Here is a 12218-nt window from a genome sequence, read left to right on the forward strand (position 1 = left end):
GAAGCGCTCAGAAGGAGGGTAAAGCTACTGCAACAAAATACAACTAAAGAAGGAAGTGTCACAAAAATAAGAGGGCAAAACAGGAAGTGAACCCAACAAAACCAAAAAGACACCCATAAACTAAACCAGGGGTCCCCGAACTACGGTCGAAAGCTAAAAAAAAAAGGTTAATTTTTTTAATTTATTTTTTTATTTTAATTATTTTAAATCTGTCCTTTCTAATCCATTTTCTAGCGCTTGTTACTCTCGGTGTCTCCTAGCTGCTCAGGCAAATCATCCATCCATCCATCCATTTTCTACTGCTTGTCCCTTTCGGGGTCATGGCGGGTTGCTGGAGCCTATATTGTCCAAAAATGCATTTTCCCATCGATAACGTGACATCATCGCGCCGCAGTGTCGGCAACTAGTGCGCGAGGAATATATATATGTGTATATATATATATATATATGTATATATATATATATATATATATATATATATATACAAACTCCGTTTCCATATGAGTTGGGAAATTGTTTTAGATGTAAATATAAACGGAATACAATGATTTGCAAATCCTTTTCAACCCATATTCAGTTGAATGCACGACAAAGACAACATATTTGATGTTCAAATTCATAAACTTTATTTTTTTTTTGCAAATAATCATTAACTTAGAATTTCATGGCTGCAACACGTGCCAAAGTAGTTGGGAAAGGGCATGTTCACCACTGTGTTACATGGCCTTTCCTTTTAACAACACTCAGTAAACGTTTGGGATCTGAGGAGACACCTTTTTTTAAACTTCTCAAGTGGAATTCTTTCCCATTCTTGCTTGATGTACAGCTTAAGTTGTTCAACAGTCCGGGGGTCTCAGTTGTGCTATTTTAGGCTTCATAATGCGCCACACATTTTCAATGGGAGACAGGTCTGGACTACAGGCAGGCCAGTCTAGTACCCGCACTCTTTTACCATGAAGCCACGTTGATGTAACACGTGGCATGGCATTGTCTTGCTGAAATAAGCAGGGGCGTCCATGGTAACGTTGCTTGGATGGCAACATATGTTGCTCCAAAACCTGTATGTACCTTTCAGCATTAATGGCGCCTTCACAGATGTGTAAGTTACCCATGTCTTGGGCACTAATACACCCCCATACCATCACAGATGCTGGCTTTTCAACTTTGCGCCTATAACAATCCGGATGGTTCTTTTCCTCTTTGGTCCGGAGGACACGACGTCCACAGTTTCCAAAAACAATTTGAAATGTGGACTCGTCAGACCACAGAACACTTTTCCACTTTGTATCAGTCCATCTTAGATGAGCTCAGGCCCAGCAAAGTCGACAGCGTTTCTGGGTGTTGTTGATAAAAGGTTTTTGCCTTGAATAGGAGAGTTTTAACTTGCACTTACAGATGTAGCGACCAACTGTAGTTACTGACAGTGGGTTTCTGAAGTGTTCCTGAGCCCATGTGGTGATATCCTTCACACACTGATGTCACTTGTTGATGCAGTACAGCCTGAGGGATCGAAGGTCACGGGCTTAGCTGCTTACGTGCAGTGATTTCCCCGGATTCTCTGAACCCTTTGATGATATTACAGACCGTAGATGTTAAAATCCCTGAATTCCTTGCAATAGCTGGTTGAGAAAGTTTTTTCTTAAACTGTTCAACAATTTGCTCACGCAATTGTTGACAAAGCGGTGACTCTCGCCCCATCCTTGTTTGTGAATGACTGAGCATTTCATGGAATCTACTTTTATACCCAATCATGGCACCCACCTGTTCCCAATTTGCCTGTTCACGTGTGGGATGTTCCAAATAAGTGTTTGATGAGCATTCCTCAACTTTATCAGTATTTATTGTCACCTTTCCCAACTTCTTTGTCACGTGTTGCTGGCATCAAATTCTAAAGTTAATGATTATTTGCAAAAAAAAAAAAGTTTGAACATCAAATATGTTGTCTTTTTAGCATATTCAACTGAATATAGGTTGAAAATGATTTGCAAATCTTTGTATTCCGTTTATATTTACATCCAACACAATTTCCCAACTCATATGGAAACGGGGTTCGTACATATATACAGTATATACAGAGGTGGGTAGAGTAGCCAGAAATTGTACTCAAGTAAGAGTACTGTTACTTTAGAGATTTATTACTCAAGTAAAAGTAAGGAGTAGTCACCCAAATATTTACTTGAGTAAAAGTAACAAGTATGTTGTGAAAAAACTACTCAAGTACTGAGTAACTGACTACATAAAGTTCTGCATCGGGAATGTGACTGTGGAAAAAACCATCCGGGTTTACCCCAACAAGAAACCCTGGATGACCAGCCAGGTCCGCACACTCCTCAGGGCCCGCGACGCAGCCTTCAGGTCAGGGGACAGGGCACTGTACAGTGTTGCTAGAGCCGACCTGAAGAGAGGGATTAAAAAAGCAAAGGCGGACCACAGGAGGTGCATAGAGTCCCATCTGTCCAGCAAAAACTCACGGGAGGTGTGGCGGGGCATTCATGACATCACGAACTTCAGAGGCTGCAATATGACAACTGCGGATCAGAGTGCGACACTGGCAGAGGAGCTTAACTGTTTCTTTGCCCGTTTCGAAACCCCCCAGCGACACTCATCTGCTCCAGCCCTGCCCCCGCCCCCACCGGGCTCCGGCGCCACTCCACTCACTGTACAGGAGCACAGTGTCAGACGAGTGCTCCTGGCTGTGAACCCCAGGAAGGCTACCGGACCAGACGGAGTACCTGGAAAGGTGCTCAGGACGTGCGCCCACCAGCTCGCTCCCCCCCCTCACCAGGATCTTCAACCTCTCCCTGGCTCAGGCAGTCATCCCATCCTGCCTGAAGTCATCTACAATAATCCCGGTGCCGAAGAAGTCTCCCATCACCAGCCTGAATGATTACCGACCAGTGGCCCTCACTCCGGTAATCATGAAGTGCTTTGAGCGACTTGTTCTCCAGCACATCAAGGACCATATCCCTCCAGACTTCGACCCCCACCAGTTCGCATACCGGGCGAACAGGTCCACAGAGGACGCCATCGCTGTTGCTCTCCACTCTGCTCTGAACCACCTGGAGCAGCAGCAGAGCTACGTCCGGATGCTCTCTGTGGACTATAGCTCTGCCTTCAATACAATAATCCCGGACAGACTCTGCAATAAACTGGACACTCTTGGCCTCCCCCCTCTCACAAACGCCTGGATAAGGGACTTCCTAACGGACCGACCCCAGAATGTGAGACTTGGCCCGCACTTCTCATCCTCCCGCACGCTGAGCATCGGCTCCCCACAGGGCTGTGTGCTGAGCCCCCTCCTCTACTGCCTTTACACCCATGACTGCAGTCCGGCCCACAGTGACAACCTTACCGTCAAGTTCGCCGACGATACCACAGTGGTCGGGCTCATCTCCAGGGGTGACGAGGCTGCCTACAGAGAGGAGGTCCTGAAGCTGACGGCCTGGTCTTCGGAGAACAACCTCGCTCTCAACACCAGCAAGACCAGAGAGATCATCGTCGACTTCAGGAGGAGCAGCACCGACCCTGCCCCCCTCTACATCAACGGCGAGCGTGTAGAGAGGGTCCACACCTTCAGGTACCTTGGAGTCCACATCTCTAATGACTTCTCCTGGACAGTCAACACCACATCAATCATCAAGAAGGCTCAGCAGCGGCTACACTTCCTTAGAGTCCTCGGGAAGTACAACCTGAAGCCTGACCTGCTGCTGACCTTCTACCGCTCGTCCATCGAGAGCCTGCTGACCTACTGTATTACGGTATGGTACGGCAGCTGCACTGCAGCAGACAGGGAGAGGCTGCAAAGAGTGGTCAAGACGGCTCAGAAGATCATCGGCCGCCCTCTCCCCTCTCTGACGGACATCTACACCTCCCGCTGCCTCAACAGAGCCAGTGCCATCATCAAGGACAGCACCCACCCTGGCTCTGACCTGTTCCACCTGCTGCCCTCTGGGAAGCGCTACAGGTGCATTAAAACCAAAACAAACAGGCTAAAGAACAGCTTCTTCCCCAGGGCCATAACCATCCTGAACGGACTGCCCCATTGTCCCTCATAACTGCCTTCTCTTCGGTGCAATAACCCATTCCACCAACCACCCTGTTTTTTTTTTGTTTTTTTTCATGTATATATTCATTTCACACCATATTCATTGCACTTCTACATTTTTTATATTTTTATATATTTGCACATTGTTTTTCTAGCATGCACACATCGCACTGTATGGAATGGCCTCAATCTCGTTACCTTGCGTAATGACAATAAAGCTGATTCTGATTCTGATTCTGATTCTGATTCTGATGAGTAACATACAGACACATATCATATACATATATATATATATATATATATATATATATATATATACATACATACACACATATATATATATACACACACACATATATATATATATATATACACACATTTATATATATATATATATATATATATATATATATATATACACACACATATATATATACAGTATATAATTTATATTTATTTATTTTGCCGTGTTTGTTTACATGTTAAAGGTGTTTTAATGAATATACATGCATGTTTAACACACATAGATTCCTTTCTTTCATGAAGACAAGAATATAAGTTGGTGTATTACCTGATTCTGATGACTTGCATTGATTGTAATCAGACAGTAGTGATGATAGCGTCCACGTTTTCAAATGGAGGAGAAAAAAAGTTCCTTTTTTCTGTCTAATACCACATGAAAGTGGTTGGTTTTTGGCATCTTATCTGTCCAGCTTCCATATTCGTTTTTATACACTTTACAAGAAATACATTGGCGGCAAACTCCGTAGCTTGCTAGCTTGTTTGCGCTGGCTTTCGGAGACTCTTGTTTTGAAAGCGCAGGCGTGATGGAGCGGCACTTTTATTGTGAAGACAGGAACTGTGCAGTCAGTCTTTAGGCTTTTGACGGGGTGTACGTTGAAATAAAAAATTGTCTTTTTTCCTTCACACTTTTGATTGATTGATTGAAACTTGTATTAGTAGATTGCACAGTACAGTACATATTCCGTACAATTGACCACTAAATGGTAACACCCCAATAAGTTTTTCAACTTGTTTAAGTCAGGTCATGTGACCGCCTGGCTCTGTTTGATTGGTCCAATGTCACCAGTGACTGCATCTGATTGGTGGAACGGAGTCAAACGTCACTAGTGACTGCATTTTATTGGTGGAACGGAGTGAAACGTCACCAGTAACGCAGGCACTTTGAAGGTCTGTCTGACAGACCAAAACAAACAAAGCGTGCATTAACAGATGGATAAAAATTAGTAGCGAGTAGCGAGCTGAATGTAGATAAAAGTAGCGGAGTAAAAGTAGCGTTTCTTCTCTATAAATATACTCAAGTAAAAGTAAAAGTAAGTTGCATTAAAACTACTCTTAGAAGTACAATTTATCCCAAAAGTTACTCAAGTAGATGTAACGGAGTAAATGTAGCGCGTTACTACCCACCTCTGAGTATATATATATATGTATTTTTATATATATATATATACACAGCCCGGCCCCCAGCCAAATTGTCTTAACACAATGCGGCCCCCGAGTCCAAAAGTTTGGGGACCCCTGAACTAAACAAAGAACGACCCGATGAAACAGGTCGTAACAGTGATTCCCTCCTCCTTTCCCTGCTGGTCTGTTGTCTTTTTGGGACTCACATTAAGTTAGCAAAATGGACAGAAGTTGTCAAAAGGCCAAAAACACAGAAAAGGCACACATGCTTAAGCACTGAGTAGTGACTAGAAGTGACTAGTAGTGACTAGTAGTGAACTGTGCAGCAAGTGACATGCTTAAGCACTGAGTAGTGACTAGTAGTGAACTGTGCAGCAAGTGACGTGGAGGGCTCCGCCTCCCCAAAAATGCTGCGCCCTGCGTTTTGCCTGCAGGCGCGACACAACATGAATGAATAAAGCAGGGTTGTCAAAGTCAAGAATTAATTATCTATATATGATATTTGATTAGTAATAGAACCGGTCCACAGGCCACAGCCACCTGCTGCTGTTTTGCACACAGCAATACTCCATCAGTGTTGGCGAGAGGAATTTTCGAAATGGGGTCCCATCAAGTCATTAAAATGTACATTTTTGGGGTCCCACTTTTTTGTAAGCGTTTTGAAAACAAATGATAAATGTATGCATTATCCTGTTGTATCTCACATTCTATATTTGGAAAAAGGTTGCCATAAACGTTACTTAATTCATTAAAAAAAAAATTCTACAAAAGAAAACAAATTTTTATGCATATGTAATTTATTCAGTTATAAACATTCATTCACTTTCTTCTTTACTTCATGGATCCAAACTTTACCGCTGGCTGTTTTTTTTTCTATAATTTTATTGTAATATTTTCAGAATGTGCTTGTTCTATTTTTGCCCAAAGTAAGACAAAGAAAACAATCTGAATTTGTCTTTATTTTTTTGGTTTTAATACCATGATTTTAATAGTCCGGCCTGCATGTGCACAGATTTTCCTCCATGCGGCCCCTGAGCTAAAAGGAGTTTGACACCCCTGGAATCAAGCGTTCGTACACAGAGACACGGTTGACCAGTTTGTAAATCAAAAAGTTTGTAAATAGAGGGGTTGGTAAATGGAGGTTCCTCCGTACTTCCTCCTGCTCGTGTCTTTTGCCAGGAAGGCGTCATGTCGTGTATTTTTCTTCAAAAGGAGCACTTTGGGTTTGTGTTGCAGATCCACGAGAGGCTGAGACAGTACGAGAGACAAAGTCCAACTCCGGTCCTCCACAGTGTGTCTTGTCTGGCTGAAGACGTAAGTGACACCACTTTTTTTATGCATATCCTACATGTTTTTGCCCTAAATTAAGCCTTTTTAAGCATGTACTAAAAACATCAAAACTACAGCAGTATTGGCTAGGGATTAGTACTATACTTTTTTTGGCACCGATTCACGTAAAGTCCAACGGTGCCGTGCTTTGGTAACTGGGTTGCGTGTGACGTCACGCCTGGCTGCTTACTCTTTGCACTTCGGCACTTGGCGATCACTCCAGCAGCACTGAGAGCGGACTTAGCCAAACTACCTCGAGGCATTGTTGCAATTTTCAATGCCAGCAAAGAAATTGACTCAAAAAACTGTAAGTTAAAGTTAAAGTACCACTGATAGTCACACACACACTAAGTGTGGTGAAATTACCCTCTGCATTTCACCCATCCCCTTGTTCAACCCCCTGGGAGGTGAGGGGAGCAGTGAGCAGCAGCGGTGGCCGCGCTCGGGAATCATCTTGGTGATTTAACCCCCAATTCCAACCCTTGATGCTGAGTGCCAAGCAGGGAGGTAATGGCTCCCATTTTTATAGTCTTCGGTATGACTCGGCCGGGGTTTGAACTCACGACCTACCCATCTCAGGGCGGACACTCTAACCACAAGGCCACTGAACAGGCTCCACGTTTCCTAAAATGCGCTCGGTTGATGCTAATATACATTGGCTTTGCTTTTGTAATTGCTACTAAATAGCATAATTTTAACACCTTCAAATCTAAGTAGTAATAAGTACAACACTTGCAGTAGGGCACAACAGACGGCAAAGACTGAACTGTCCGACACACCATAAACACTACTGCCATCTAACATCTTGGACTTGTGACTTTAATTGCAACTTAATGTTATACATGCAAATGAGACTCAGAAATGTGATAATAACAACGAGACATAACAACTGCACATCAGTTACGTATTATAATCAGCTCATTTTTAAATGTTGCAACAAAAAATGAGATTTTATTATCAAAAACAATTAACGTTTATGAACACACACAAAAGTATGGAAAATTAGTACCGTTGAGTACCTGTATCGATTTTCAGGTGGTACCGTATCAGTTCAAATGTAAACTGGAGGACTCTCAGAATGTAAAAAAAACAAAAACTTTTCTCAGTTTATTATGCTGTAGTAGGAATGTAACAATAAATGGTACATTGATAAACCGTGGTAAAACTTCCCACGGTTAGCATTGCCGTTTTAAATCAAAGCCATCGTATTTAATTATTGATAACATTTATAAACTGACAGGTTGATCGGTGACATTGCTCATTTACTGGAGAAGTTAGCTAGCTTAAAAGCTAACGTGAAAACAAGAGACATTAACACCTTTCTCCATTAAAAAAACAACATTCTTCAATCCAAACTTGTATAAACACATTACTTACATGTATTTTATTTTTTCAACATAAACCTAGAACCTTGGCTCTCTTCAACAGAGAAGCAATACAACAACAGGAAGTGAACTTGAGTGACGTCACATAAATCGGATATGACGCGCCCAACACGTGTTTATTTTGTTTATCATTAAAAAAACACAATTTTTTTTTACAAATTCATACGGAAGAATATAAACACATTGAAGTAAAAATGATATGGCTTTAAAGCAGCCAGAACAAAATTATTATAAACATATTTCTTCTGCCAATATATTGTGTGGGAACGTATTTATTTTTTAAACACAAAGTACTTTTTGAGCACTTTAAACAATTATATGATGACAATAACCGTGATTGGAAACTTTCATATCGTTACATCCCTTTGCACGAGCAAAAGTATTTTATTGATAATAAATAAATGTAACCAAATTACCAGCAATAAATGAGGGTTTCGTTGTTGCACATTCTGGATCAGATCTGAATTAACCAACACTGCATCGGCAATTGTGTTTATATTAGGTGTCATTTTAATTACCGTATTTTTCGGATTATAAGTCGCTCCGGCCGAAAATGCATAATAAAGAAGGAAAAAAACATATATAAGTCGCACTGGAGTATAAGTCGCATTTTTTGGGGAAATGTATTTGATAAAAGCCAACACCAAGAATAGACATTTGAAAGGCAATTTAAAATAAATAAAGAATAGTGAACAACAGGCTGAATAAGTGTACGTTATATGAGGCATAAATAACCAACTGGTATGTTAACGTAACATATTATGGTAAGAGTCATTCAAATAACTATAACATATAGAACATGCTATACGTTTATGAATAAATCTGTAATAGCAGGTAGCATCTTTTTTTGCACTTCTGCCATGACCCGACCCTGCCGAATTTGTATTGGTTGACGTGTGTGTGTGACGATTGCTGATATATGCCTAGTCTCTTATGTCAGTTTTTTTCAACCTTTTTTGAGCCAAGGCACATTTTTTGTGTTGAAAACATGCGGAGGCACACCACCAGCAGAAATCATTCAAAAACTAAACTCAGTTGACAATAAAAAGTTGTTGTCACAATTGTTGGATATGACTTTAAAGCATAACCAAGCATGCATCAATATAGCTCTTGTCTCAAAGTAGGTGTACTGTCACCACCTGTCACATCACCCCCTGACATATTTGGACTTTTTTGCTGTTTTCCTGTGTGTAGTGTTTAACTTCTTGTCTTGCGCTCCTATTTTGGTGGCTTTTTCTCTTTTTTTGGTATTTTCCTGTAGCAGTTTCATGTCTTCCTTTGAGCGATATTTCCCGCGTCTACTTTGTTTTAGCAATCAAGAGTATTTCAGTTGTTTTTTATCCTTCTTTGTGGGGACATTGTTGATTGTCATGTCATGTTGGGATGTACTTTGTCTTTGCTCCACAGTAAGTCTTTGCTGTCGTCCAGCATTCTGTTTTTGTTTACTTTGTAGCCAGTTCAGTTTTAGTTTAGTTCTGCATCGCCTTCCCTAAGCTTCAATGCCTTTTCTTAGGGGCACTCACCTTTTGTTTATTTTTGGTTTAAGCATTAGACACCTTTTTACCTGCACCCTGCCTCCCGCTGTTTCCGACATCTACAAAGCAATTAGCTACTTGCTGCCACCTACTGATATGGAAGAGTATTACACGGTTACTCTGCCGAGCTCTAGACAGCACCGACACTCAACAACAACACATCATTTGCAGACTATAATTACTGGTTTGCAAAAAATATTTTTAACCCAAATAGGTGAAATTAGATCATCTCCCACGGCACACCAGACTGTATCTCACGGCACACTAGTGTGCCGCGGCACAGTGGTTGAAAAACACTGTCTTATGTGACTGAGATAAATAATATTATTTGATATTTTACGGTAATGTGTGAATAATATCACACATAAGTTGCTCCTGAGTATAAGTCGCACCCCCGTCCAAACAATGAAAAAAACTGCGATTGGGGCGGCATGGCGTAGTGGGTAGAGCAACCGTGCCAGAAACCTGAGGGTTGCAGGTTCGCTCCCCGCCTCTTACCATCCAAAAATCGCTGCCGTTGTGTCCCCTGGGCGGGACACTTCACCCTTTGCCCCCGGTGCCACTCACACCGGTGAATTGAATGATGAATGATAGGTGGTGGTCGGAGGGGCCGTTGGCGCAAATTGCAGCCACGCTTCCGTCAGTCTACCCCAGGGCAGCTGTGGCTATGAAAGTAGCTTACCACCACCAGGTGTGAATGAATGATGGGTTCTACATGTAAAGCGACTTTGGGTACTTAGAAAAGCGCTATATAAATCCCAGGTATTATTATTATTATTATAATCCGAAAAGTACGGTATGTAATTTATTTTCAAAACGCTGCCAAATATAGAATACATATTTTGGGGGGAAATTGCAGAATTGTTCCCTAAAACTAACAAAAACTTGTGCCGTTCATACAGAAATGCCACAAAATATCTTTAACAGCAGATCCACAATAATTGGATGTATGACGAGGTCATGGCCAGGCGTACAATAGTCTGCTTGGTGGAGGTAATACCTTCTTCACCCCGAGTGGACTCCAGCCAAGGAGCATTATAAGAAGCCATAGCTACTCAAAAAAAAGTGCTGACTCAGCCCGAGGCTCATCTCATCAAGAGCCGACATCCTGCTGCCTTGGCTGGCGGAAGGCAAAAGTGCTGACCTCGGCCGCTCGCCACTCGTCTTGAGTGGGCTCGGCAGGAAGCTGCTGCTGTGGCGTGTCCTCATGAGTGTGTGTGTGTGTGTGTGTGTGTGTGTGACGGGCAGGTGGTGGACGAGCTGCAGAGCAGAGGCATGAGCCCGGAGGAGAGGGAGCTGGTGCACCTGCTCACCTTGCCACATCTCATGGTGAGCAAACAAAACACCACCTGTGTCTGACTACAATGTTGACGCTAAATTGTTAGCTCTTAGTGTGACAGTCATCTTTATGAATCTTTACGTTTGACATGGAAAGATGATGACTACCCTAGCAAACAGGATTGGACTTAGTAGCGATGCCTGAGGGACACCTTTTTGTCTTTGATGCTACCCATAGAAAGGTTTAGTGCATCAGTGTACCTGAAGCTGCTGCGTCTGTCGCATCCTGACAGGCCCTTCTGTCCGTACACGACACCGTCGCTCAGAAGAGCTTCGATCCCGTCCTGCCGCCGCTGCCGGACGACTACGAGGACGAGCTGGAGGAGGAGTCGGTGAAGATAGTGCGTCTGGTGAAGAACAAGGAGCCTCTGGTTAGTAGCAGCGGTTGCATCCAGGTGCAAATATAACAATGTTTACCTCCCTGGCTACATTGGGGCCCCAAGCAACAAATGTACTTGTTGTACCCCGATTACAATTTTTTTTGTGGTCCATCCATTGCAAATTTATTGTGGTCGCCCCATAAACATTTTTTTGTGCTCGCTCCATTATAATTTGTTTGTGGTGCCCCATTACAATATTTTTGTGGTCCCATGATAACATTTTTTTTTGTTTTCCCCTGATTACAATTTTTTTTGTGGTCCATCCATTACAAATTTATTTTTGTGGTTCTCCCATTACATTTTTTTTTGTGGTGCCCCCACAATATTTTTTTTGTGGTCGCCCCATAAATTTAATGTGTTGGGCCCCTACACATATCTATTTTTTTGATGTTGTCCCCCAATAACAATTTTTTTCTGTCCCCTCCACCAATTTTTGTTTGTAATGCCCCCACAATATTTTTTTGTGGTCGCCCATAACATTTTTTGCGTGGTCGCCCCATTATAATGTTTTTGTGGTGCCCTATTCCAATATTTTTGTGGTCCCATAAAGATTTTTTTGTGGGCACCCTACACAATTTATTTTAGTGGTCCCCGCATGACTTGTTTTTGTTGTCGGCCATTATAATTTGTTTGTGTTGCCCCATTACAATATTTTTGTGGTCTCATAATAAATAAAAAAATGTGTTGGCCCCCTACACATATCTATTTTTGTGGGCCCTGCATAACGTGTTTTTGTTGTACCCCAATAACAATTTTTTTCTGTCGCTGCGCCAATTTTTTT

General features: G+C 42.2%; 1 protein-coding gene across 3 annotated transcripts in view; it reads left to right on the forward strand.

Annotated features, from left to right (window-relative positions):
- The window catches only part of mpp3a (MAGUK p55 scaffold protein 3a), a 42487-nt gene that overhangs the window by 16384 nt on the left and 13885 nt on the right, over positions 1-12218 (forward strand). For all 3 annotated transcript variants that reach the window (XM_061981301.1, XM_061981302.1, XM_061981303.1), the window contains exons 4-6: positions 6707-6784; positions 10968-11048; positions 11291-11428. In XM_061981301.1, the coding sequence (XP_061837285.1) occupies positions 6707-6784; positions 10968-11048; positions 11291-11428 (297 nt within the window). The remainder of the gene's footprint in view (positions 1-6706; positions 6785-10967; positions 11049-11290; positions 11429-12218) is intronic.

The sequence above is a fragment of the Nerophis lumbriciformis genome, linkage group LG24 (genome assembly GCF_033978685.3).
Source record: "Nerophis lumbriciformis linkage group LG24, RoL_Nlum_v2.1, whole genome shotgun sequence".
NCBI lineage: Eukaryota > Metazoa > Chordata > Actinopteri > Syngnathiformes > Syngnathidae > Nerophis > Nerophis lumbriciformis.